Source organism: Heteronotia binoei, chromosome 8, assembly GCF_032191835.1.
Source record: "Heteronotia binoei isolate CCM8104 ecotype False Entrance Well chromosome 8, APGP_CSIRO_Hbin_v1, whole genome shotgun sequence".
NCBI classification, from domain to species: Eukaryota; Metazoa; Chordata; class Lepidosauria; order Squamata; family Gekkonidae; genus Heteronotia; species Heteronotia binoei.
This window is the reverse complement of record NC_083230.1, coordinates 59,270,003-59,297,747: the sequence shown is the minus strand read 5'-3', so window position 1 is coordinate 59,297,747 and position 27,745 is coordinate 59,270,003. Positions and strand designations below refer to the sequence as shown.

Genomic DNA, 27,745 nt, shown 5'->3' with positions numbered 1-27,745 from the left:
ACGTTATAGAACAGAACATGTACAAAGCCTTGATTTATCATATAGTTTTACATTTACCACCAACTTTCTCACAAACATTTTATGTACACATTTCACCTTAGATGAGACCTACTGCATAATTTTAAATTTCTCTTAATTTTGTTTCTGGTTGTTGTAGCCTCAGGAAAAGGAAAATTTCTTCTGTTCATAGATTGACAATTAAAACTAAAAAGCTAGGTACTGATTTCCTCAGAAGTGTTGGAATTCACTATTTGCTTGCAATCATGACAATCTGTGAGCCCTTTCAATAACATGAAATGAAGAACTGGTACAACTCTGAGACACAGTCATCCAAAGAATTAGGGTACAGTGAGCTGGACAGTGTCTGGCACAAGATTTTGGTTCCTTTTAATGGATAGCAAACTGACAAATATTTAATTAGATCTCAGCCACCACAGAGGAGGTACATTTGGAATTTTTTTGCCTCATAGTGTAAAATATGATGGTACAGATTTTTAACCTTAATAAATTTTCCTTTGAAAATCCTCAACAAATTAGGTTTAAGCATGCTTAGAATTCAACTGAGCACAATTTTAAGAAAATAATTTGTCCCAAGTCAGGTTTTCTGCTAATGCTGGGGAAATGGGTATGTTACTTTCTGTAGCTCACTAGCTAGACTACCTGGAAAAGGTATTTTTATTAGGACACTTTTTGAACTATTAGGACACTTTTAGCCCACCTTTCTCCAACAAAGAACTCAAGGTTGGTAGATACAACATGTCTGATCATGGCACATTGATCTCACTATGATTTAAATTATATTTGACTGGTGAGCAAATGGTCCGGCTTTGTGATAACAATTAAAGCAAACAAGGAAGTGTTGAAAGCTTACATTGGCACACAAAAGTTGATAGATGCTTCAAAGTATTTCCCCTCTGGGCAATTACACCCTTCTGCGCAGTCATGATCACAAACATCCAAAGAAGACAAGGAAAAACAGGAGCGCTCACAGAAGGAAGAGCACTGGTGATACTGCATACCACTTTTACACACTAATGCTATGGAAAAAACAGCACATCGTTAACATCAGATAAAAAATACAGACACAGATATTGAGATGCACTGTTACCTTTTAATAAAACACAGAATGCAATATTCTCTTTCCCTATATAAACTAAAAAAACCCCAAGTTATTTCTAATTAACAGTACTATACCTTAATATTTGAAGTTTAAAGTGCTTGTCTTTTTGAAATTTTGCTGAAGATACTAAGGGCCACACTAAATGTTGCAACAGAAGATGTGTGGTATCAGGTTTACCACCAGGGATCTCCCTATGAAGTAGATGTATGTGTTTGCATCTGAGCAGAATTTAAAGTACAGCATGGCTGGGCAGGAAGGAAGATTTGACCTCTTATCCATCTGCTTTGCACTCCCCCCCCAAAAAACCCCCCCAATATTTTTAATACTGGGCTCCAAAACTTGGACTGAGACTGGAAGAAAAATGGCTTAAAATAAGGGGGGGGGGGGTAGAAGAGGACTTTTACTCCTGCCTGCCTGCCAGTCACTGCTGTGCTTTACATTACCTCCATTCTTCTGGTAGGATATGGGTTGAGTCTTGCTGCTATCATATCTAGTTAATCTCTGAGATGGTGAAGAAAAAATTCCTTTATATCACATAAACAATAATACGGAAATGTAAGAGAGGAATAATAGGAAGAGATAGTTCAGAAAATAACTCAGGAGATCTCCATATTTAGTCAATTTTTTCCTTCAATGAGGTGGGGGGTGCACACAAAAGGGCACATATCTTTTCTTTAAAAGCTGTTCATGAGGAGGTCTTCCACAGTGCAGCAGTGCTACATTACTGGGGAAGGGGGGATTAATCCTTTCTCTCTGCCATTTCATGAATAGATAAGCCCTTCACCTGAGCTGTTATTAGCCCTGGTGATTGAAAGAAAGGAAGGTAGGAGCTAGCAGCTCACTTCCAATAGCATTCAGGGAGGGGAGTATCAAATGAACTGATGCACAGTGAGACAATAATTCCTTTCTTTTAGAGAACAGGTTTTTTTTTTCTGTTTTCCTAAAACAGAGAACTATGGTTTTATGCAAAATGTAACTGTATGCTATGCATTAATAATGGTAAACATTGACAAGAGTCTTATTCCAGAATTTCAGACCGTTCAAACTGTTTAAGGCAAATTAGGATAAAAACAGGCAAGACACTAGGAAATCTATTATCAGATCTTACAGCATCTTTAAAAGCTAAAATCCAGATGGATAAATCCCACCCCCAATTCATATTATGTCTTTATGGGGGGGGAAATAGGTATAATATGGAAAGAGAGGAGCTGAATCCGCTGTTTTGTGTTCAACAAAACAATGCAATCCAATGCTAAAGGGGTTAAATCTCCTCTCCCTCCTCATGTGAACCCAATCTGAAAACAGGCCTTACATGGCTGAAACTTTGCTGTAAAATATGCTGGGAAGATCTTGCCATGGCTTGCTCTTCCCACTAAACACAGAGCTACGTGGACTTGGTTTGTAATATCTTAAATCACTTATCTCTTGGTTAACAAACAGAGACTGCTAGCTCAGACAGTAATTTCTTAATGAATGCCCAGGTCCATTCTAGCATCTACTGTATCTTAAAGGCTTAACCCAAGAGGGCAAGATTTTAGACTTCAAAGAACAGGTCAGAGCTGCACTATATTCAGCATAAGGATTACTAGTGTGGCCAGACTTGGAAACAGGAGGGTCTGAGTTTGTTTTGAAGGTAGTACAAAGCCTAACACAACTTCAGTTTTTGGTAAACTCAGTAACTCACCACAGTATGAGACATGAGATCTGAAGTCAACAGTAATTCCATGTTTGTGACATACATAGGCATAGTGTGCAAGTGCATTGCACAAACAAGTGCTCCCACATTTGCAAGCATCAAAGCGGCACAATTGGTAGTACAATTCTGGACTGATGTAGGCATGGCATGGAGAAAAGAGGTCTTGATTGATTAAATCACACTGGGATGCATAACCAACTAAAGAAAAACAAACATTTGGCTTCTTATATTAATAGAACACTCAAACAGAAAAATATAATCATTTACACCACTCCAGAGTGACAGTTCACTAAAACATAATGCATGCAGAGGGAGGATGCAGTCCTCGTACTACTGTTCTCAATATGCATAATTCCCTCTAAAATTAAGAGTAAATAGTCATAGAAATAAATGGGATTTAAGCAAATAGGAAATACATTTCATAATTGACATAACATAACATAATTGACATCCCCAAAGGTGACAGTAAAAATAAAACTGAGTAACCAAAATGATGTGATCTAATAATGAAATTATAATAAATTGATATCAAGATCCCAAAAGTAAAGTGCACCATGTTGTTGGTTAATGTTGCAAGGATCAACCACAGGGACATTGACAGGCACATGGCATGCTGAAGACACCTTCCATGCATTGGCGTGAAGCTGTGGAGTTCCTTCAATCATTCCTGCTGGAGAACTGAGGAGAAAGAGTACAATAAAGAAGGCTGCCCCAAAGAAAACATCTATTATTTGGAATACTTATCTCTCATTCATTTACTCCACATCTCCTAAAGTTGCCTACATTAAAGCCTGGGTCAGTGATTTGTTCTGAACTGGAATTAGGGGAAATCAGATACACACACACACACACAAACACAAAATCCATTCTGGGGCAGAGCTTCAGATCATGCTGTACGTACAGACTGAACAGTTCTCTAAATCTGATTTGTATCATCAGTACAACAGAAACCAAACCAGTACCTCAAAACCCTGAAAACTATTTCCTGCTCATGCCTATGGGTGGGGATGGTTTTGCATGTTTCCTTTTGAAGGGAGGGAATACAAGCAGAGAATGGCAAGTGGCAGCAGTAAGTCTGGCACCCATAATGGACAATTTCATCCTTGGATTTTAGGCTTTCAGCAGCCTGACAAGCCATCCCCCTAACCCCTTTTTTTGCAAGGCAGCATTCAATTAGCTGACTGCTAAGGGAGCAAACAAGAATTTTTGATTGGCTCATAACCAGTGTTTCCTCTAAGCTGCAGAGTCTTGTGAGCAAAAATTCTACTTTGTGAGCTACTGATATTAACATTGTAAGCTACTGGCATTAAAGTTGTGAGCTACTGCATAAATTATTGTGTTCTGGGGCTATTTTTCCTGAGCTAAGACAAAAATGCTTGAGATGGAGGCTAAAAATCTGTGAGGTAGCTCACGCTAACTCAGAGGGAACACTCCTCATAATTGGCTCTGGACTTTCTTTTTAACCTGCTTGTATGGGAAGATGTAATTTGCTTGGTGATCAATGTGGCTGATAAAACTCTGGTTAGGTGTCATAGCTGATACAATCAATTTGCATTAGGAGGGGATAGTGTAGATTTTCATGGTATATACCCTGAGACACCCCTTAAAAGAGGTTTTCCTAAATCAACCTGTTATTATGGCTATTTGCTTGACAGTATGAGGACTCTGCTGGGATGGAACAGCATTAATAAACTCTAATACCAACCAACCATGGCAGAGGGGGGGCAAGTTGCACAGACCCTCACAGTACATATATAGATGAGCAGGTAGAGAAAGGCACAACACTGACCTAGTCCATGCTAAGCCTTAAAGCTGAGCCAAGGATAATTGGTTGCCAAAGCTGTAGGAGATTTACTCTCCAGGACAACAGCTTAGGATACCTGCACTGAGAATGGACAATTAATTTATTAATTAGGCTTTTGTTGCTGCTTATCAGCTGTTAATGAAGCAGACTCTAGTTTATTCTAATATACTGCACTTTCATTCCAGGGTCTGTAAGCAATTCCCCCTCCCATTCTTACTTTATGGGGGATGCAAAATTACTGAATGATATAGCTGCAAGACAAGCCTGTATGTGTTGGCACCTAGCCTGTGGTAGTAAAGTTATATGTATCCCTTGCCATGCACAAGATTTAGGTCTTGACAGGCTAATACAAATTACTCAATGAGCAGCATTTGCCATAACATGTCAAAAGCTGAATCCTGCACATATCATGCATGACTGGTTTCTTGCTGGCTGGTATTTATACAGACTTTTCCCAAAGCAATCACAGCCATGTGCTCAGGCTATCAGTCTGAAGACTGGAAACATCTCTACAGTTTTTCTGCCTTGTGAAAAGAAATACAGACAGCCTTGATGTGAAATGTGTGCAATTTCAAAATGAGCCTAATGTTTTAACAATTTTAAGATCAGTCAAACAGATGTAATCTTAGATAAGAAAGTGGTGGCAGAGCAGCTACAGGCTTTCCTAGATGAAACATCCGCCCTGGACCCATTGCAATCCGGTTTCCGCCCGGGCCATGGAACGTAGATGGTACTAGTCACCCTCACAGATGACCTAATAAGACATCTGGACCAAGGCGGGTCGGTGCTGCTGATTCTTCTTGACCTATCAGCAGCGTTTGACACGGTCAATTATGACCTATTTACCCACCGCCTCGCCATCATTGGAATACGGGGGACAGCCTTGCAATGGTTTTCCTCCTTTCTTCGGGGGCGGGGACAAAGAGTGAGGCTGGGTGAGCAAACCTCCATGCAGCACCCACTTATATGTGGAGTGCCACAGGGAACTATTCTCCCTCCCATATTATTTAACATCTTTATGCCTCCCTTGCCCAGATTGCCTGAGGTTTCAGTCTGGGTTGTCACCAGTATGCTGATGGCACCCAGCTCTATCTGTTGATGGATGGCAGACCATATTCTGCCCCTGAACACCTGTCCGAGGCATTAGGAGCCGTAGCGGGATGGCTACAACAGAGCCGACTGAAGTTAAGTCCAGCAAAGACAGAGGTCCTGTGCCTGAGTCGAGGGGGGGAGGGTTTGTGTACCCAGCTCCCACCCTTGGATGGTGCGGTTTTAGTGCCAACCCAACAGGTGAAGAGCTTGGGAGTGATTCTGGATGTCTCACTTTCCATGGAGGCCCAGGTCGCGGCAGCTGCCAGGTCTGCCTTCCACCAGCTACGGCAGATCAGGCAACTCGCACCATATCTCTGCTCCCAAGACTTGGCCACAGTGACCCATGCAATGGTCACTTCCAGATTAGATTACTGTAACTCGCTCTATGCGGGCTTGCCCTTGAAGCTGATCTGGAAACTGCAGCGGTGCAGAACATGGCAGCTCGCCTGCTGACTGCATCATCTATATGGGTGAGCATGCAGCTGGTGCTCTGTGGCCTGCACTGGCTGCCTATAGAGTACTGGATCTGCTTCAAGGTGTTAGTTCTGACTTTTAAAGCCTTATGCAGCCTGGGACCAGCATACCTGCGGGACTGTCTCTTCCCGCATATATACCCCGGAGGTCGCTTTGTTCAGCCTCCCAGGATAGGCTGACTGTCCCCAGCCCAAAAGATGCCCGTCTTGCCTCTACCATGGCCAGGTCCTTTTCGGTCCTGTCCCCAACCTGGTGGAATCAGCTCCCTATAGATATCCGGGCCCTACCTGGCTTACTAGTCTTTCGTAGGGCCTGTAAAACGGAGCTGTTCCGCCAGGTGTTTGGGTGAGGCAGTGGGCATCTCCCCACTAGATCAGTCAGGCTCCCCTACTGTATATCCTACTGTGTTGACTTGCTGCACTGTCCAACTGCACCATCTCATCAAAATTGTTCTGCCAAGCTATTTGTTTATGGAATAATTGTAATTGCTTTTATTAATATATGATTTTAATGTGATTTTATTTATGTTGTGCTCTGCTCTGAGCCCCCACGGCAGAATATAAACAAACTATTTAATAATAATAATAATAATAATAATAATAATAATAATAATAATAATAATAATAATAATAATAATTGTTCTATTAGCAAAGGTGTCCAAATCTGGATGGAGATGTACAGAGTAACATGTTTAGCACAATGTGATACATAGCCTTGACAGAAGGTACTAACACATTTAACACATTTAATCCCTTTAGAGAGCTTGAGATCCATTTAAATAATGGAAGACTTTTTCTTATGTTCATTTTGATATGCAGGAGCATCTCAGTGGCTTTATGGTAAAGGAACATACAAAAGTTATTTAGCAGCTTGTATGGAATTCAAAAAGCCAGCCAAATTAGAGAGTGAACATTTCTCCACAAGAGCTGTAAAATATTATTGTTTTCCCTGAATGAATAAATAACTGAGGTTAAATTGATATGGTACAGTAGTGATGTCTCATACGGTGCCCATGGGCACCATAGCACCCACTGATGTTTTCCCAGTTCTCAAAGCAAACAGCCAGTCCTGGCTATCCTATACTTCCCTGGAGTAGGAGATGCTTTTACTGTGCACCCATTCAGAAATAGCTGCTCCAATTTGACTTGGAACTCAGGTAGTCACTTTCCAAGTGGTACCTGGAGATTTTCTGCTATTACAGTTGATCAGTTCTCTTGAAGAAAATGGCTGTTTTGGACTGTGGACTCTATGGCATTAAACACTTCTGAGTTCCCTCACCTCCCCAGACGCCACCCTCTAAACCCAGAGCTGGCAGCCCTAGTTGGAACTGCACCAAATTTTGTAACTGCCACCTAGGCAGCCATTTTAAAATTGGTCCTGCTTCCCATGACACTCATACTATGCTGTCTCAACTCCAAAAGTATTCACAGGCTCAGCAAGGTTGGGAGCTCCTGAGGTACAATACAGTATTCTATATTTTAATGGAGATTTAACACTCAGTATCTTACATAAATATATATTCATTAGGCCACTTGTTCTCTTGGGTTGCGTAAAACTCAAAATAAGTGAAAACAGTAAATAAATCCATCTTACAGAAAGTCATCTCTCAAATTTCCATTATAAGTTCCACAAAGACCCAGAGTTCTTCCCTTCCAGCCAGAACTGAGTTGAATATATATTCTCTCTCCATCTTTAGCAAACTGAATTCTTAAACCAAACTTAGTTTTCAGTTGCACAAACAATGAAGACAGGTTCTGCACTTCAACATATCCTACATGCAACAGGAGAAAAAAAATCCCAAACAAAATCAAAATAAGCACCCAAAGATGTAAGAATCTTTATTTTCACCCAATTTAATCAAAAAGCTAATGTGATATTCACACAACAGATACCTTCACCCACACATTACGGTATTTTATTATATTCAATGTATAAAAAGATGTAAATATTTTTTTTAAAAAAAGATTTTGCAATCCTTTTCCAATTTATTCTTTACCGTTTTCGCACACAGCTTACCTTGCAGTCACAATCCTGTTCCCTCCGCAGCATCTGTCGGATTTCCCACCATCTGCGCCGGAGTTACAGGAAGTGCTGCAGCTTTTGCGTAGCAAACGTAAACTGGGTTTTAGTGGTTTACATTTGCTACGCAAAAGCTGCTGCACTTCCTGTAACTTCAGAGCAGATGCTGGGAAATCCGACCAGACGCTGCAGAGGGAACAGGATTGTGACTGCGAGGTAAACTGTGTGTGAAAACGGTCCTTAAAACAAACATCTCCCAAGAATGATGGTAATTTTATCCAGACCTACTAAAGTCCCCTTAAAAGGGAAAAATTGGGGGAGGGGGTCAGGCCTAATCCCCTACTAGGGGGGCTCTGGTCAATCCAGCCTCACAATGGTAGACACTTCAGAATAATTTCCTGGCAAAGTATTTTTAAACTTCATCCCCAGAAAGTCTCCTAACAAGGTACCCAAAGCATAATACATCAATTAACTGTGAAAAGAGTGGTCTATAAAACATATCTCATTCGATGCCTTTCCCACCCTTTACATTTAGAACTCAACAGATGAGGGCTATCTCTCTGTCAGTTCACATGATGAGTGAAATCTGTATGCTGATCGTTCAGTGCCAAAGCATAATATATGAATTAACTGTAACTAGAGAGACCTATAAAACTTCCCTCATTTCATGCATTTTTCTTTCAGATATAGAATGCTGGAGATGTAGTCCAGCTACAGAATTCAGTTCACCTGATGAGTGACTTCTGTATGCTAATCATTCAGTGCTTTTGGCTATTTAATCTGGCCCATTGTTCAATTATTCCAAAGCTGAAGAAGAGCTTTGTAACGCTTGAAAACTTCATTTATCCACCAAACCCCCCCAGCTCATTAAAAACAACTTATCCTCTGTGGTTAAGGAAGAATGCACACACAACAGGTTGGTATGAATGTTCACGTATTTCTCCAGGAATAGTTTGGTTAGAATATTCTAAAAGAATCTTCTAAAAAACATTCAGAAACAACATGAACTTCAATTGAAAATATGTTCCAAGTGTCTTACCATTAAAGTTAAATCCCTGGTTGGAAGAAGCAAACTGAACTTCACCACCCCGATTCAGAGTCACTTGTTTGCTTACATCTTCAAGAACTAGTGTTATTGCTTGAATGCATGTATGATCAAGATTCTAGATGAGCACAGGGCAATTCCCAAGAAAAGAAAAAAGATACATATCTTCACTAAACTGGATGGCATTCTATTTTGGTCAGCACATACTAGCAGAAAAAATCCCACTGACTGCCACAGAACTCTAACAGTAGAATCCAAATCATGAGAACAAGCTAGACATTACTCGACTCTCATTCCCTGTAGTCAGATATTAGCTGTTCCCAAGCACTGCGAAGTCCCAGTTTGGGGGAAGGGGGAGGGAGAAGGAGGGCCTTCCTCCTGTGTCATTTTTCCAGCCTGTAATGGTCCAAGGGGACATTATTTGCCCTAGTAGGGGGCTGAGCATGTACTGGTATATGGCCCTTAAAAGATATAAAGCTACAGGCAAAAGCTACAGCATATTATCATATATAAAGTTCACTTTAGAGTATAAAGGAAGATAATTTATTTTTGCTGATGGAATGCAGCTGAGGAATTAAAATGCTATTATTCTTCCAGAAATGGAAATTGGGTTTCATACATAGTGATAGAAAAGGGTTAATGCTGGAGCAAACTGAATATTTTTCTCGATTTAACCATCCACCACTTGAAATAGCTATCATTAATATTTTAATATTCTTGTAAGCTCTCAGATTTATTGTTCCAAGAAATGAGTTAGCTTATAAAATATCAAATAAATATCCGTCAGCTTTCAAACGCCTCTTATCTAGTTGGCAGTATATCAAACCTCTTTGGCCCTGCCACCAAGAGCATTTATCTTTCTCAGACACCTGCTTAGACTGTAACCAAATATGTAGATGCTTGTGTAATCATGCATGAATGAAAAGCTTTGTTGATTTTATCTCAGTAAAAGAAGCAATTGGTTTTACAAAAGGCAATACTTATAACTGAAATAAAGTCTATGTTCATTGAGATATTCTGTACTAAGAAAAATAGGGATTTTTATTACTAATCCTGTTTAACTAATATGTTAGTTCTAACTGCATATGATGTGTACGGTATTTACTTATCAGCATGAAGGTTTATTTCAAGTGTGATCTTACCTGACCACAGGGAGCTTTTTGTAAAGTAATTGTAAATGTGTCTTTCCCAGTGCCTTTCACCAGAATGTACTGGCAAATCCCAAGGAAAGTGTAATGGCGTCCATCAAATGTTGTGAAATGAGAATCACCAACAATTGAGCATTCCACTGGACAAAGACAAACATAAAAAACTGTTTTCAGAGAACCATATGATGAAGATTAAAGCCAACAAAGCAAATATAAGAACATAGAAACATGAGATGATGAATATGTTCTTTTGCCTTTTACCCCACTTCTTGTCCCCATCCAGGCCCATAACTTCAGTGGGGCCCACAGGGTCCTGGCCCCACCAGGCCCCCAGATCCACCACTTATTCTGCCCCTTGGCCTCCTTCTAACCCCACCCCCACAGCCACTATGTACCTCTAGATCTCCGGCAGGTTTAAAAACCTGCAAACAGGTTCCATTTAAAAATGTGTGTGTGTGCCTTTAAATTTAAGCAGGAAGTACTTCATGGGGAAGGGTCAGCAGCACGGTCCCTCCATTTGTTTTGCTTTCATTTCAGAGCAAGAAAGAGTGTGTGTGTGAGAGAGAGAGAGAGCAGTTGGACCCTGTACTTGTCGTTGTGGAGGAACCAGACTCAGTAAGTGTGTATGTGAGAGAGAGAGAGCACCCACAGCCCCAGTACTTTTCATAAGTCTTTGTAGGGGAGCCAGTAAGAGTGTCTGTGCTTGTTTTGCATTGTTTTCAGAGTCTTTGTATAGGAGTCTGTTTTGGGGATGAAGGAAAACTCCACCTCTCTCTCTATTTGCCAGTGTTAGCCTGAAGAACAGCAGTTCCTGTGAGTAAAGCCCCAGTGAGATAACAAAAATGTGAGCTTGCAAACTTTGTGCATTTTGCCTGTTTTTTGTGTGTTTACACTTTCATTTACTAGAATTGCAGCTATTGGGGGATGAAGAAATTATGACTATTCAGGTGAACTCCAGTGCTGTATTTTTACGTATTTATTTTGAAAATGAGAAAGTCTGGCTCTGCCCCAAAATCTCCTGGCTCCACCCTCAAAGTCCCCAGATAGTTTCTGAATTAGACTTGGCAACCCTAGCACGTTGCTTGCCACTCACCCACAGCCTAGCCTGCAGCCCTCTCTGCACCTGCCACCACCACCTTGGTTCCTGCTGGCCCCAGGCCTGCAAAGGGCTTCCAGAGCTGCTGTTACTGCTCCGAAGCTGCTACCCTCTGAGCCATGGGTGGGAAAGCACACTTGGCCCCAGGCTCACCCCTAGCTCCCAAGCTGGCCAATTGGGAGAAGTAGAGAGAGAGGTGTCTGTAAAAAGCAAGGTGAAGCTGTCTGGAGGAGTTGAGGGGCACAGCACTGCCTCCTGGACTAGTTTGGACCTTGACACAGGGAAGGATGTCAAGCTGAGAGCCAGGAAATCTGCCACATGAAGTGAAGATGCAGGGATGGGAAGCAAAAGCCAAGGTGGCTGGATCATGGTGAGTTAGTGACACCTAGCCTCACTGCCTCTCTGTGCTGAAAGCCCAGTCCCCTGGCTCCCCTAAACAAAAAATCATGCCTATGGCCCACCAAATTTGAAATCCTGGCTACAGCCCTGTTCCCATCTCAACAATAGGTCCTCCATGACACATCATAAGCTGCTTTTGAAACTCTGGACAATTTCAGAAGCAGCCTGCAAAGGAGTATGGGGAATCTGCTCATAAGGAAAAATGTGAACACTGCTCCTCCTCCCCAGCTCTTTTGTACGCCTAAATGGGATTACAGCCAAAATCTCTAAAATCAGCCTAGGAAATCCTCTTGCCTCATCTATGCACCAATTATGCATGAAAACAACTTCTCAGTTAGTAGTTCCAGAAGACAGTGGCCACAGCTTTGCCATGGTACCACAAAGAACATGTAAATATATTAAAAGATGATCATCTAGTGAAATGATCAGCAATGTTTACCGTGCTTCTGTTTTCCAGATTTCAGACAGGTTGTTTAAGGACTAACTAAATGCATACATACACAGGACATACACAGGAACGCTCGCACTGTAGGAGGTTACTGGGCCACCTCCCAACTGACCCAAAGCCATGGTTCTTCCTTCTTCTAAAAACACTTAAAATACTTGAACATCATTTAGAAATGTTGTCAGACTTTTAAAAAATTGGACTGGTCCAGAACTAATCCAGAGTATGTGGTTGATGGTTTAATATTTGTTGCCATTGGATTTCAATTTACATTTCACGTATGTTTTTAAATTATTTTTACGAACCCTTGAGACAGCAAAAATGAAACACATTAAGTATCGTAGACATGCATAGCCCCAAACAATATAAATTACCTGGGCAATCATGTTCAGTGCAATTCCAAATGCCACCAATACAAATACTAAATTACAAAAGAAAACAAAACAAATATTATATAGCATTTTAGGAGAGAAAAAACCTACATCACAAATTTGCACTTCTAACGAACCGGCAATTTCACAATGTAATATAACCAGGAAAACCTCTCAACATAAGGCAACTACAGGTGTCAGAAAGAAATTTTCTCCAGGCCATTTTGGCCAGGGATCCTGGAGGTCCCCCCCCTCCATTCTGGACATGGAGCATGGGGGTGTGGGGGGAGGTATTTGTGAATTTCCTACATTGTGAACAGGGTTGTTCTACATAACCCTGGAGGTCCCTTCCAACTCTTATGATTCTTTCACAGGCAGACAATAAAAAGTGAAGGTTACATACCAGTTGCTACATTCTTGCTCTATTTTTGAGCCTACAGGAAAAGCTGTCCCATGATAAACACAAGGGCAATCTGACACAGAAATACAGGTTCCATTGTCCAGTATGAGACCTTGTTTATAAAAAAAAAAGCATGAAATCATGACAGTTGAATATCATAACTTTACTAGTCAGTCACTATGGAACAAGGATACTCCTCAGAGTCATTAAAATAAATACACAAGTGCTGTGATCACACACACGAAATAATGCACTTTCAATTCACTTTCAATGCACTTTCCAACTGGTTTTGCCAGTTCAGACAGTAAAATCCAGTTGGAAAGTGCATTGAAAGTGCATTATGTTATGTGTGTGATCACAGCCAAGGAAAGGTTTGAGAGTCGTAACACCCTTTGTTAGATCTTGAAAGCTTATACCCCCAAAATCTTGTTGGGCTCTAAGGTGTTCCTGGACCTGAATCTAGCTCTTCTGCTGCAGACCAACATGGCTACATGCTGAAACTATCTTCATAAGGAAAGATGTCGAGTGTCTATATTCAAAGTGTCAATAGACTTTTCATCAAGCCTTAGTTAAGGTGGAATCCTGTTTAGTTTTAACCATGGTTAATGAACGTATTGCTGTAACCATTAATAGCGTTGAGGCTGCTGGCTTTAAAAAGAAAGCATTTGCATTTGATGGAAGAGAGAACATAATCCCGTAGAACAAAGTTTGAGTCCAGTGGCACCTTTAAGACCAACAAAGTTTCATTCAAGCTATAAGTTTTTCATGTGCACGCACATTTTTCCAGATACATTGAAATAGAAGTTACCAGTCCATACATATAGGCAAAGGGTGAACAGCAAATTAGCATACAGCATAATAAATTTGTTTGACAGATGCAAGGACCAAACTGGAATAACTAGCTTAGTTTATATGGTCACCATTTGTTTTGAGTTTAACTCCAGGGGGAAACATGATAGACAAAATCAATATATCAAAATCGGAGACTGATTGGCAGATGTACACTTCTTAATTGTGAAATGATGAGAGAAATTGAGACTCTGCTATCACACTCTATCCATCTCACATCAAGAATGGAAGCAACCTTACAGCATCCTCTGCTTTGAGGTGGGGCAATTGGCTGTGCAGTATATCTCCTCTGTCCCCAGACCAGAGATATACAATGTATTTAAACCCTTGCTTTCTGCTCTTCATGAATCGCCACAAACTACATCAAAATTTGTGGAAGTTTGTGGCAGTTCTTTAGTTCATCAGCCAGTTTGTGCCCATCCCTAATTGCACTTTCTACTATTTAATAGCACAATTCTATAGGCATTTAGATACATACAATCTGGAAATTTACAGGGAATTCACACACAAAAAGATGTATGAAGAATGTATCCCACCACTGAAAGATCTCTAGCTTTTAGAGTAGCCTTAACACTAAAATATTAATAAAAAGTTGCTTACTTACCATCTGGACAGTAGCATCCATCTAAGCAATGGAGGTTACTGCCAAGGCAGTCCTTCTCAAAAGTGCAAGTTGGTGGACAACAGCTGATACAATCTCGGTGGATGAAGCTATCGTCACACTTTTCAGCTGAAACATATAAAGTTAAGACTCTACTATATTCTTTTCATTTCAATTAGTTAATGAAATAGAATGCACATTAACACTATTTGTATTCAACTTGTAAACTAAAATTATTCTTACTCTGAACTGTTAATAGTAACCTAAATTACTAGCACTCTGAGCTTTGCATACATTTCAAGTTAAAAGTTCATAAAACCAACCTTAAAGGATAGCCCTCATGGATTAATAAAAGGGACTACAGAGATGCATAAATGCTGATTTATAGGATTCAAGATCAATTCATATTTATATTTAATCTGTTACATGAGCTTTCTGGCCAGTCAGCGACAACATTTTAAGGCTAGTAGAGTTTTTTTAGACCCACTCTGAAGAGCTGCAATGGTGCCAGCTGTAATAGTCCATTGGCTACTTCAGTAGAAATGGGTCATTGGTTGAACCATTTCTTTTGTTTATTCATACACCAGTTACTCTTTAAAATTACAATCGTCACCCAACTTACTACATGCTGGAAAGTCATCCCTCCAATCTCGTACTGGGTAACCTGCATGTGAACATGATCTAGTATATTCCGTCACTGCTCGGCAGTAAGTGTCATCATCATCTTTTCTGAAATAGCAAAATTAATCCTGATCTTTTCATCTAATCCCACAGACTTCATAAAAGACAGATACAAGCATACATTCTTATAGCAAGGCATCTTGAAAAGAAAACTCCAGGCAATAAACAAGGTTTTACTTCATTATGACTATTTAAGACACTTTTGTCCTGCACTCTTAAGCAAAAGTGCACAATTTCTTACAATAATTAAAAAACAATATAAAGCAATAAAATAATTTTAAAACTTGGAGGATAAAATCATCAATAAAGGAAAAAACCCTACCTCATAAAAACAATTTGTACTACAAAACCAAAGCAATGCAACTCTTAATTATAAATCTAAAGAAGCAATAGATACCAACATAGCATCAGAGCAAACATAAACAGTTGTATTCACATGGTCTTCATGATTTCCAGGTCCAGCACTTCCTTTGAGCCCCAAGCTAACAGCATGGGACCAAATGAACTACAAGCATAGGCTTCCCAACCCCCCCGCTCTGGCGGGGGACTCCAGAATTTATAGCCTCCTCCCCCGGTCTCCAAAAGTCCAGAAGCGGGGGGAGGGGGGAACTTCATGCCGCTCTCCCGGAGAGAGCCTGCCTGATTCCCTGCACCCACCGAAGGCTCGGCACTGGAGTCCAGTCCTCACCCAGGCATGCTAAGCAAGAGCCGAAAAAGAAGGGAAGGGAGGGTGTGTGTGTGTGTGTCCTGTCCTGTTAGTAAGGAAGATTTGTAGAGGTGGTTGGTGTGTAAATAAACATTCCTTCCAGGCACAGAGAGAGGGAGATCTAGCAAACATTTTCTCGTCACACAAACCTGCCCTGTGCCTTCACTGCAAAACAGAAAGGCATGAGGTGTTCTTGATGAGATTTTGAATGATGCATGAACTGATAAACTGCCTTGCCCTCAACCTGTCAGCAGCAACTTCTGCAGAACTTTGCAGTAGAATACTTATTGAGAACTTTTGGGGTTGTTTTGCCTTTAAGAAGAAAAGCCTCTCTTCCAGAACAGGAAGTGCAGTGGATGTGTGTGCAGGCAAGGAGTAGTCTTCTGACGCTGTTTTGCTCTGCGACTAAGGTGCTTTCTAAAGCTTGATTTTAAATGATTTAAGGTATCGGTTTAGAGTGCTTAAGTTTTCGTTTTATGTGCTTCTCAGCCGGGCTGGCTAAGCGCAGTCCCAGCCTTGTGTTCTTGTGGAGACTGTTTATTTTTTCATTGTCTTATCTGATTTATTGCCTCCTCTGCTTTTATTGCCTTTGGCTACCCCATGTTCAGCTTAACTTTGGTATATGCTGGCCCGGGTGTCTGGAACATTCTGAAGAAATTTGTCTTAATTTTTAAAACCTTGCTAAAACTTTGAACCCAGTGGCACCTTTAAGACCAACAAAGTTTAATTCAAGGTATATTTTTTCATGTGCAAGCATACTTATTCAACTGATTTGCAGATTACAGAAGTCATTTTCACTTGAGAAAATGGGTGTTTAACCTATTTTTATTTGCTAGCATTGTTTAGCTGAGTTAATTATCCTGCTCTCCTTCCCCCCCCCCTTAAGATATAGCAGGTTTTTTATCACAACAAACACACCAAACAAACCAATCCTGTAACGACTGGGGGGAGGGATTTTCCAGGTAAAGATCAGATAGTTTGACAGGAATTGTATTTTTTGTGAAAAGGAAGCAATATAGTTTATTGCATTATGAATATGTTGGTTCTAGATTACTTTTAAACATATTTTTGAGCAATGTTTCCTCTAAGCTGAGTTAGTGTGAGCTAGTTCAGTTTTTAGTTTCCAGCTCACACATTTTGGTCTTAGCTCAGGAATAATGGCCCCACATGAAACTAATTTACGCAGGAGCTCATGACTTCAATGCCAATAGCTTACAAAGTAGATTTTTTGCTCACATGACCCCACAGCTTAGAGGGAACATTGCTTCTGAGTCTCAGGTGTTCTAAATGCAGTACTGCAGATATTGTTTTGATATTGTGTTCTTTTCTAATCCCACTAAATGAAAAGATGAATAACTGATACTTGAAAGTATTTCCTGGAATTATGGCATATCTCCAGATTACAAAGTCAATTTCTGCTGGAGAAAATGGATGCTTTGGAGGGTGGACTTTGGGAGCATTGTAATCCACTAAGTTCCGTGTCCTCCCCAGGCTCCACCTCCAAGTCTCCAGGAATACCCCAACCTGGAGCTGGCAACCCTACTCCTGCCTCTGGTCAGTGACAGGTCCGGGCAACCCTAGAGCTATTCTATTACATGATGGTAACCAGAGCTGCTTATTAGGGTTTTTGGTAGGGGTGATATATGCAAACCTCCACTCCCAATTGCTAGACATAGAGGAGGACATAATATGCTCTAGTGTGCATATAAGAATTTTCTCTGCTGTGAATTATCTTAAGCTTCCAAATTGCCAAGTTCCTGAAGCATAAAGAGCTACAAATTCTTTTTTTGTGGCAAAAAGAATGCAACTGAGAAATACCTGACCACAGAATTACCAGAGGTATGATAGAGCTACTTAGGCTTGTAATTGTGTTTGACCTGAGAAGACAGCAGTAACTAAGTCTTACTAGGTTGGGAATGGCTTCCACTGTTTAAGAGGGAAGCCCATATCTGTTTTGAATTAAGTGACATTATTTAGCAAGCTTTCATCCAAATTTGTCAATTAGAATCTTATCATTTGAATTGAGTCTAGCACTAAAGTCTCTCTCCCCCCCCCCTTTAAAATCAGGTGTGCTGGAGTATCTAATAAAAGTTCTTCAATAAAAAAATTCAGATTAATTACAGCACCTTGCTATATCTGATCATTTTTGCTGGGGAGGGATATATACATTTAGTATTAGAAGAGACCCCATTTTGAAGTGCAGGAGGATAGCCATTGCCCATGGGTTTGAATTTTTTAGATGGACACATTCAATTTAAGTGATGTAGAAATTAGGATTCCTAAACCCCCATGAAGGGTTTTAGAGGTGGGGTTTGATGCAGTGTGCTGGAAGTGATATAGAGGAGTGAAGCTCAGGAAGTGACATCACTTGACCTTTGACTTGGAAGTGATGTCACTTCCTTGCTCCTGGCTCCACCCCCAAAGTCTCCTGGCTCCACCCCCAAAGCCCCCAGATATTTCTTAAATTGGACTTGGCAACCCTAATATTACAGGAAATAACATTATATCAAAATCACATTATACCAGTTACTTTACAGGAAAAGGAGGAGCCTTACATGCTGCTAAAAATGAATCCTGTCCACCACATAATCTCACCTTGCCACTCTCTGATCCTCTCAGTGTGCACACGAAGAGTGGCAGTAGTGCTCTGGCTGGCTGTGCATATACACTACCGTTCACATCTATATATGTAATAGCAAAACTGTAGTCACTTCCAGGCTTGATTACTGCAACTTGCTCTATGCAGGCCTGCCCTTAGGCTTGACCTGGAAGCTTCAGCTGGTACAGAATACAGTGACACACCTGATGATGGGAACATTTGTGAAGATGCACATTCAGCAAGTGCTGTGCCAGATGCATTGGTTGCAAGTTGAGTTCCAAGTCTGGTTTAAGGTTTTGGTATTACCCTCCAATACCCTATCTGGCCAGGGACCAGCATATCTGTGGGACTGTCTCTCCATGTGCCCCAAAAAGCCTTGTGCTCTTCAGACCAACACCATCTGGCAATCTCTGCCCCAAAAGATGTCTGCCTTACATCAACCAGAGCCAGGGCCTTTTCAGTCCTGGCCCTAACCTAGTGGAACATGCTCCCAACTGAAATCAGAGCCCTGTGAGATCTATTGCAATTCCACAGGACCTGTAAAATGGAGCTGTTCTGCTAGGCCTATGGTTGAGGCAGCTGACAGCAAAGAACATTCTGCCTCCCCTGCTTAAGCAACCATGACTCTATGTATATCTTGGGTGCCTGGACTCAGTGATCTGCTTATTCAGAATGCACCCTGCCATCCCTGGCATGAACCCAGCAGACATTGAAGAAGAAAGTCTACCCATTGTGCTGTTAGTAACTACTGAAACTAGTTGACTAAATTATTGTATTGAAGTTTTCATGAGCTATTTTAGCCATGATTGTATTATTTTATTGGATTATACTGTATATTGTAAGCCTCCCTGAGCTCACTTGTGGAGTAAGGTGGAATACAAGTCTCAAAAACAAACAAACAAATCTCCAGAGATCTACATCTGCAGATAGAGACAACACCCAAAAAGGATACTTCTGTAAACTTGGGGGACTCCCCAGGTTTGCAAAAGAATCTGAAATCTTTTAAAAAGAAGAAGAAGAATTGCCATTCTCCCTGAATCAGAGACTCAGAGCGGCTTACAATCTCCTATATCTTCTCCCCCCACAACAGACACCCTGTGAGGTGGGAGGGGCTGAGAGGCCTCTCACAGCAGCTCCCTTTTCAAGGACAACCTCTGCCAGAGCTATGGCTAACCCAAGGCCATGCCAGCAGGTGCAAGTGGAGGAGTGGGGAATCAAACCTGGTTCTCCCAGATAAGAGTCCACACACTTAACCACTACACCAAACTGGCTCTCTACATTGGGAAGTTTTCCAATCCCCAGGTGGGGGCAGGGGATCCCCCGGTTTGTAGGCCCTCCCCCCGCTTCAGGGTCGTCAGAAAGCGGAGGGAGGGGAGGGAAATGTCTGCTGGGAACTTTGTTATTCCCTATGGAGATTTTTTGGCCACCCTTCCGTGCAAGCAGGGCTCAGGGTGGTTTACAACAAAGACAATAAATATATCAAATTAAAATCAGTTTAAAGCACAAATACATATCCACAATTAAAAAAACCCATATACATTTCAAGATGGCAAAGAAAATTTCAATATCCTGAGGCCACCTGGGAGGAAGGGTTGCAAGAGCCAAGGGGTGTACAAGATGTGTATGGGTGAGGATCATCACCTAGGGAGCGTCACATCTCTATTAAATATCACCTTAGGCCAGGGGTATCAATTAGGCAGCCCATGTGTCAGATCCAGCCCCTGAAGGGCTCAGATCCAGCCTGCAAGCAACTGACCTCCCCCCACACCTCTCTAACTGTTGAGAGGCGTGGGCCAGCTGGGCTTTCCTCTTGCTTCTGCAGCCTCAGCTGCAGAAACAGGAGGAATATCTCCCCTGGTGAGCCTCTTTGACTGTCAGAGAGGCAGGGGCCGGTTGGGCTTTCCTTGTGCTTCTGCAGCCACAGAAGGAAGACCTCTCCCCCGCACACACATCTGGCATTACATTTTATGTCACACATGATTTGGCCCAACAAGGTCTCATTTATGTTAGATCTGGCCCTCAGAAAAAATGAGTTTGACACCCCTGCCTTAGGAAAATCCAGAGTGGCAGACCCATTCACAGTAACTAATCATTCAAAAAAAAAAAACCCAAACCACATTTTAACAGTCCCACAAAGTGTTGGTAGTCCCCAGTCCAACAGATATCTGCCTGTCCTTAGCTAGGCCAGAGCCTTTTCTGCCCTGGCCCCAACCTGGTGGGACTCTGCAAAGTTCCACCTGGCCCCTGCAAGACATTACCATTCCACAGGGCCAGTAAGGCAGAGATGTTTTGCCAGCTGTTTGGTTGAGGGCAGCAAAGGCTTCATCTTGGCATTCTCACTTCTGCTTCTGCTTCACCCCTTCTATATGATAGTGGTACCTTCAGGATCTGATGCCATCTTGTTTTTCTTAGGGGTTTGTACTGTTTTTACTGCTATTTATTCTGTTTTTATCTGTTATAACTTTACATTGCTGTGAGCCACCCTGAACCTGGTTTCGGGTACGGTGGTCAAAATTCAATCAATCAATCAATCATATAAATAAATAATAAATTACTGAATGCCATCCACAAGCCAAGGGAAAAAACAAAAGTAACTATATAACACCCAAACAAGATAAATAAATCCTTATACTTACTGACAAAGGTCATTCATACAGCTGGAAATATAGGGATATGGATCTATGCTTTGGTGGCAGCTGAGGAAAGGAAACTGCAAGAGTATTTGGCACTTGATGTAGATGTTCTGAACACAAAAGAATACCTTATGTAGTGGTGGATATATGCTCTACCAATTGATCTAATTTATTTTCACATTTTTCCCAATTGACAAGATGCTTTCAGTGCAATGCAAATGACAACTCTCCCCATCATGTCACTTTTTTTTACTAGAAACCTTATTTGCCATTGTATTTTAAAGTTTGTCATCGCAACAAGGTTTACATAGCAAAACACCTTTGATAGAAGATAAGAATTCAACAGCATTTCCCCTTATTGTCTCAAAGTCCTTGAAGTTAATATGAGACAACAAAAAATGAAATTCAGATCCACGCAACAGCAAACATCAACTGCAAGTTGCGTACTGTAAACACTAGCACACACAGTCTTTTGTGGAACTTTTAATGATATTTTACTCTTAATTGCTCTTGCATGTTGTGTTTTATTCTAGCAGCCATCTTGGTTGTTCATTTGAACAGAAAGGCAACATAAAAATTACTAAATACATGAAATAAGTAATTCAGTCACTTGTATTTCTTCAAAATATTTAAGGAGTTTTCACCCCTGCTAATCAGGTTATTTCTCTAGACCCACCCACTTGGCTTTGCATAAAAAATATACAAATAGCAAGCTAGATAGCTTGCTTACCTCATAAGACTCTGAATCAATAAAGCAGGGACTGGGAAAATCAGAGGCAGTAGGTATACAAGTATCATCATCTGGAGTTTGCACAGACCAACTATTGGCAAATTTAGCAATATCTTCTTGATAGTTACCTACATCAGAAAACATTTGAAAATATAATGTAATAATAATAATAATAATAATAACTTTATTTTTATATCCCGCCCTCCCCCGCCAAAGGCGGGCTCAGGGCGGCTCACAGACATGGAGTTCCATGATTCCAATAAAACAATATAGACAGTTTAAATATAATCAATTACATAATAAATTTTTAAAATAGATAAAATATATAAATTAGGTGCTAAAATACAATAAGACATAATATCCACAAGATGGCTGGGTGGCCACATGAACTAGTCATATCTTGACTGTACAAAAGTAGAATGTTGCAAAGGTTTTATCTCATCTGCCTGCAACAATGTTCAGAATGGTTTGGTTCAATCACACAATAGTAACTGTGCATGACAGAACAGTCACGGAATCTTCCAGCATGCAGGGGAGGGCATATTCTCCCTCACTAGAACTCTCTTAGCAGTCTTTCCTCCCAACCTGGTGTTGGTGGTGGGGGGTGTACATCTACCCTTCTCAGTCCCTTAAAATAACTATTATAGAAGCTACCAAGCATGTGAAACAAGTTTCTATAGCAGCAGATATAAATGCTATTATCATTAGAGAACTAAACATATGATCATTTGGTATCCTGCCTTTTCTCCCCTCCTCCTCCCATCAAACTTCTAAAGTAGACAGCTGACTCAGTGAGAATCATGGCTGAGCTGGGATTTGTTCCCAAATAGGGTTGCCCCCTTGGAACCTGGAGAGCAGACAGGGGTCTCAGTGGGGTATAATGCCATAGAGTTCACCTCCAATATATATATTTTTTCTCCAGAGAAATTGATCTCTTGTCTGTATTTGAGCTGTAATTCCAGGGGATCCACAGGTCTTCACAGTCCTAGTCTGACACTCTAACCATCATACCACACAGGTTCTATCTTTGTAGTAATCAATCTAATTTTCATACCAGAGATCATTGGTGTAGATTGTTGCTGCTGGTTTTTTAGATTCTTTGGCTGCAAAATCTGCAGCTGGTGTTCAATTGTTTCTGAATGAGGAAGAGCTCCTCCATAAAGTCTCATCCAGTATATCTTGAAGCAGATTGTTAATTGTGTATGCTAAACTAACATCACTACTCCACTGGAAGATCCAGAAGATCTCTTCTCACGTATCAACCTGCCCAAGAGTTAGGCTCCTTTGATTAACCCTTTTTCTGGGATAGTCTACCATCACAGGGTTAAGCCACTGGAAAGCTATGAAATTCTCTCCTCAGGGAGGTTCATCTGGCACTATAATTGTTAACACTGACACTAGGCTAAGTCTGCCATTTTTACTTGAGTTTTTAGCAATAAATAGCTACCTTTTAATGGATTTTTAGGCTTGCTGGTTATTCTGTTGTCCTATGTTGCTGCTTTTTGCTCTTCTATAAATTAGACAAAACCTGAGGAAAATTACACTCCATAATGAACAGATTTACCATCATTGTAATATTCCCTGATACGCATGGACATGAACCGATTTACGAATCATTATTCATGTACAAATTGGGACAATTCATGGTTCATTCCAAACCACTTCAGCCTTTGATGATTAGTTTGGTTCGTTTCTGCAGTTCATCTTCCCAGACAGCCTAGCACTGATTCAATCAATTCCTAGGCAATGCTGGGAGTGGACTTCTGGGAGCCCTAGAAACACCCATAGCAGTTGTCCATAGTTGATTGGCAGCTCCAGGAACCAATCATGGAGCTCCTATTCTGCAGCACAAAGAGAGAATAATTAGTTGTCATGAGAGCTGGAGCTGAGCTTTCCTGGGAGCACCTGCCTTGGGGGGCTATAACTTGGACATTCCAAATCCAATATTTGCCAAACTTGGAGTGTGGGTGGAGGAGAGCCTACTGAAGACTCCCAGTGGGTTTTATCCTTCCTGAACCAATGAACCAACAAACCATGAACTGATTTGGCCAACCATGTGAATCACAAAATGAAATGAACCACTATTTCCCCAGTTCATGCTCATCCCTGTTTCTTGTCAATTACAAGAGAACAGGATTCAAATAATATGCCAGAATTATTTGCTTACTATTTTGTAATAAGAAATCATCTGACATATCGCTATTATAGTTTCCACACAGACCACATGTTTTCCCTTTGTGTTCTTCTGTTAGTTTAACGTAAATCCCAGAATTTCCATCCCAAGCTAGGGAAAAGCCAAAGGTAGTTTTCACCAGAATGTAATCTGCTAATTGTTCAATGAAAATATTTCCAATTGTCTGGGGCAACATCAACCTAGAAAAACAAAGGGAGACCTGGTTAACATATACAAAGTGAATAGTATATATTCTGCCATCTTTTACTAATATAATATATACTATATTATATACACATATGTGTACTATATAGAGTATTATACAGAGCTAGAGTACTCATTCACAGGTCCTATGATCCCCAGTAACAGCTTTTTATGGCATCACCTCCATCTGTCATCAACAAATACACTAGTAGAATCCAATTCTATTTATATATGCAACTATTGCAAAGCAAAATATAACCAAGATGCACCTGAAAAATGTTTTGATTATTTTTGCTCTCCATGCAAATATTAATAGCAATTTACATAATCCATATGATTTTGTGTTTAATTATTTACTTTAAAACACTACAATTAATATAATATTTCTGTAGTTTAAACACGATTAGAGCCTTATATTTCCTACATCATCATTATCATCATCCATGGCTGTCAAGTCACAGTTGCCTTATGGTGACCCTGCAGAGTTTTCAAGGCAAAACACATCCAGAGGTTGTTTGCCTCTGCATAGCAACTCTGGACTTCTGTGGTGATATCTCATCTAGGGCTTTTTTCTGGAAAAAAAGGTGCCGGAACTCTCAAGAGGGAATTAAGGAGAAACACACAGGTGCCCTTTGTGAACTTTTAAACTTTTTTCATAATTCCGTTTCCCTGCTCCCATCTAAGTACTAACCTGCTTAGCTTCCAATATCTGATAAAATCAGGGTAATCTGTACTGTTTTATTATCTTCTATAGGTATCTGGGAACATAATAGAAACTATGTATCCCTGATATTTCATTTCTGCTAAAATAACTTTAGAAAACACTTTTTTGAATGTTTACCTGACTCTGCCTTTCTTTACTTCATGTCCCAATATGATTATTTCATCGTGATTTAAAACGAACAGGCTGATGGACCGCAAGCAAGAGTACACAGAACCAGCACAATGTGGGCTGTTATTAATCTTAAAAGGAAAAGAATAGGGAAATATTAATAACAAGTACATGCTTTTGTTCAGTACTTGCATACAGTGGCATCATAATCTCATTTTCTGATAAAGATAAATGAGAACAGTGTGTTTCATACTCAGAAACAAATATTCCAATACACAATGTGGATATTTGTGTTATTTATGATGAGAACAAATATGTATCAATTACTACTTTTCTAGCAGTAGTAGTAGAAACTACTGTCAAGCAACAGCTGACTTATCTACATTTTTGAATAAGAACTGTAGTGGAACAGAACAGTCCAGGAGGGCATCTTTATAATGGAACACAACTGGCGGGGGTGCCAGGTTCCAGGTGGGAGCTGGAGGGCCTCCAGAATTACAGCTCATCTCCACACTACAAAGATCAGTTACCTTGGAGAAAGTGGATGCTTTGGTGAGTTGACTTGATGGCATTGTACCCCATGGAGGTTCCTCCCCTGGCTCCATCCCCAAATCTCCTGGAGGTTCCCAACCTACATCTGGCAACCCCAACCCTTCCCCCCATCACCCACCAGTGGCCAGGGAGGATCTGGCAGCTCTAGACTTTCATCTACTACAGTATGTATCCCCTTGCATTACTTTATACCTTATATCTTAGACCTGACAAAGGGAGCTTTGGCTCTTGAAAGCCTATCCTCGAAAACCTAATTTGTCTACTAATTTGAGTGCTACTGGACTCAAATTTAGCTCTTATACGTTGTAATTCCACTTTCTGCATTGTTTACAGTATACTTTGCCTTAGGTTGTTTGTTGCTCACAGTGTTTTTTATAAATCTGTAATCCTAGTCCTATTGCGGTTCATTGTTTTATGCTGTTTGATTGCACTGTTTTAATTATGCTGTCTGATTCTACCACTGTGCATTCTGCAATCTGCCTCAAGTCTCCGTGGGAAGAGAGATATAAATAAAGTTTTTTAAAAAATTAAAAATAAAAGCATAGTAGAGGAAAGGATTGGGGCACACTTTGGTGTATTATACTGGGGAAAGAGGGTCATGGGTAGGAGGCCTTCACAACTGATGGGATGTGGAAGTTAATGGGAAAGAAAACCTGCAGGTGCATTTCATAGCATACTCCTAGGGCATCATGTCCTAGGAGAACATAACACATGAAAAAAAAACTCAGATATGCCCCTTCTTCCTTTTTGTGTAGTTCTAAATCAGATGTGAGGAATCCTGTTTTCATTTGGCTTCTAAATTAGCCAGTGGATGGAACCATAGATACAAATATGTACCTGCCACACAAATACACAGGTTTACAAGCATAAGCACAGTTGCTTCTCTCTCCATTCCACACTTCAGTACTAGCTTGCTGGGATCTGTGCAGAGCAATTACATAGTAATCTCTTACAGAAAATGGAAGAAAGGATACACTCTATTTCCCACTCTTGAGAACCTCCCTCTTGAGCCAGGTCCCCAGTCTTACCCATACAGTGTATTGAGGTTCTGGATCACTGCAGTCTTTTACAAAAATATATGAACAATTTCCTGGGAAGTAATAGTAGATGCCGTCAAATGTTTCAAAGTGATGCTGCCCCCATGATTTGCAAATGCCGTCTCTGTCTTTGCCAGAGTTTGGAACTAGAGATAGTAAACAGACAGTGGTGTGTAAACTTAACAGAAATCAACACGGCACATGCCACAGAGCCAATATCTATTCCATAAATGATGTTTTTAAATGACAAATTAAAAACTAGAATAACCCTGTATGATTTAAGGAACTTATTTTTTGCAAAATACAGGCCAAGATATATGGGTTCCAATCCAAATCAGTAATTCGTATGCAAGGTAAATAACTTGGCTTTTCCTCTGCCATTGCTCCCCTACCAAAGAGGCAAGCCACTGCCTATTTAAAGCTACTTTGTTATTTCAGGAGTGGGGCCTATTGCAGAAAAATATATAAGAAAGTTGTGTTGTGGTTGTCCTATTTGCATGAAAAGTATTTCTTTTGTTTACAATCAGAGAACGTGGATTCAAGATAGAACAGAAGCTAGAAAGTACAGTGAGAGAAAATATCAAGAGATGCAACTATTCCCAGCCCTGTGCTGCAAAGAAGATAAAAAGTACATGTGCTGAATGTTGCCCAACTTCACAGCTCCTGTAGCCAAAGAAATCTCATCCTTTTGAAATCTAACCTAAATGCTTGGGCTGAAGTTCTATTAATTTCAAAGGGATTCCTGATGCTGTTTGTTTGTTTTAAATCCACCTTGAGGCTCAGTGAGAAAGAGGGCTACAAATAAATAAATTTTAATGCAACAGCGCAGAGTCTGGCCCATTTAGCTATGTATTTACACGCAACGGCTTCACCAGGGAGATTCAGCAGTTTTCAGGATACCACTGTAAATTCTGTGGGGCAGATTGTTACGGGACAGGGTCAGAATAACCTCTGGCTCAATGTTCAAACAGCTACACACAACTGACTTACCATGGGGAACAGTCTCTGTCACTGCATTTAAAACAGCTATAACTTTTCT

At 40.6% G+C, this 27,745-nt stretch overlaps 1 protein-coding gene across 1 annotated transcript in view; it reads right to left on the bottom strand.

Annotated features, from left to right (window-relative positions):
• OTOGL (otogelin like) overlaps window positions 1-27,745 on the bottom strand; it is a 205,828-nt gene that overhangs the window by 169,502 nt on the left and 8,581 nt on the right. The window contains exons 6-20 of the mRNA XM_060245136.1: window positions 26,698-26,852; window positions 25,127-25,248; window positions 24,076-24,281; window positions 21,909-22,036; window positions 21,182-21,288; window positions 15,182-15,288; window positions 14,563-14,688; window positions 13,113-13,221; window positions 12,713-12,759; window positions 10,393-10,538; window positions 9,245-9,368; window positions 7,780-7,957; window positions 3,370-3,494; window positions 2,805-3,014; window positions 872-1,037 (exon numbers count right to left, since the gene is read on the bottom strand). Coding sequence (XP_060101119.1) covers window positions 872-1,037; window positions 2,805-3,014; window positions 3,370-3,494; window positions 7,780-7,957; window positions 9,245-9,368; window positions 10,393-10,538; window positions 12,713-12,759; window positions 13,113-13,221; window positions 14,563-14,688; window positions 15,182-15,288; window positions 21,182-21,288; window positions 21,909-22,036; window positions 24,076-24,281; window positions 25,127-25,248; window positions 26,698-26,852 — 2,056 coding nt within the window. The remainder of the gene's footprint in view (window positions 1-871; window positions 1,038-2,804; window positions 3,015-3,369; window positions 3,495-7,779; window positions 7,958-9,244; window positions 9,369-10,392; window positions 10,539-12,712; window positions 12,760-13,112; window positions 13,222-14,562; window positions 14,689-15,181; window positions 15,289-21,181; window positions 21,289-21,908; window positions 22,037-24,075; window positions 24,282-25,126; window positions 25,249-26,697; window positions 26,853-27,745) is intronic.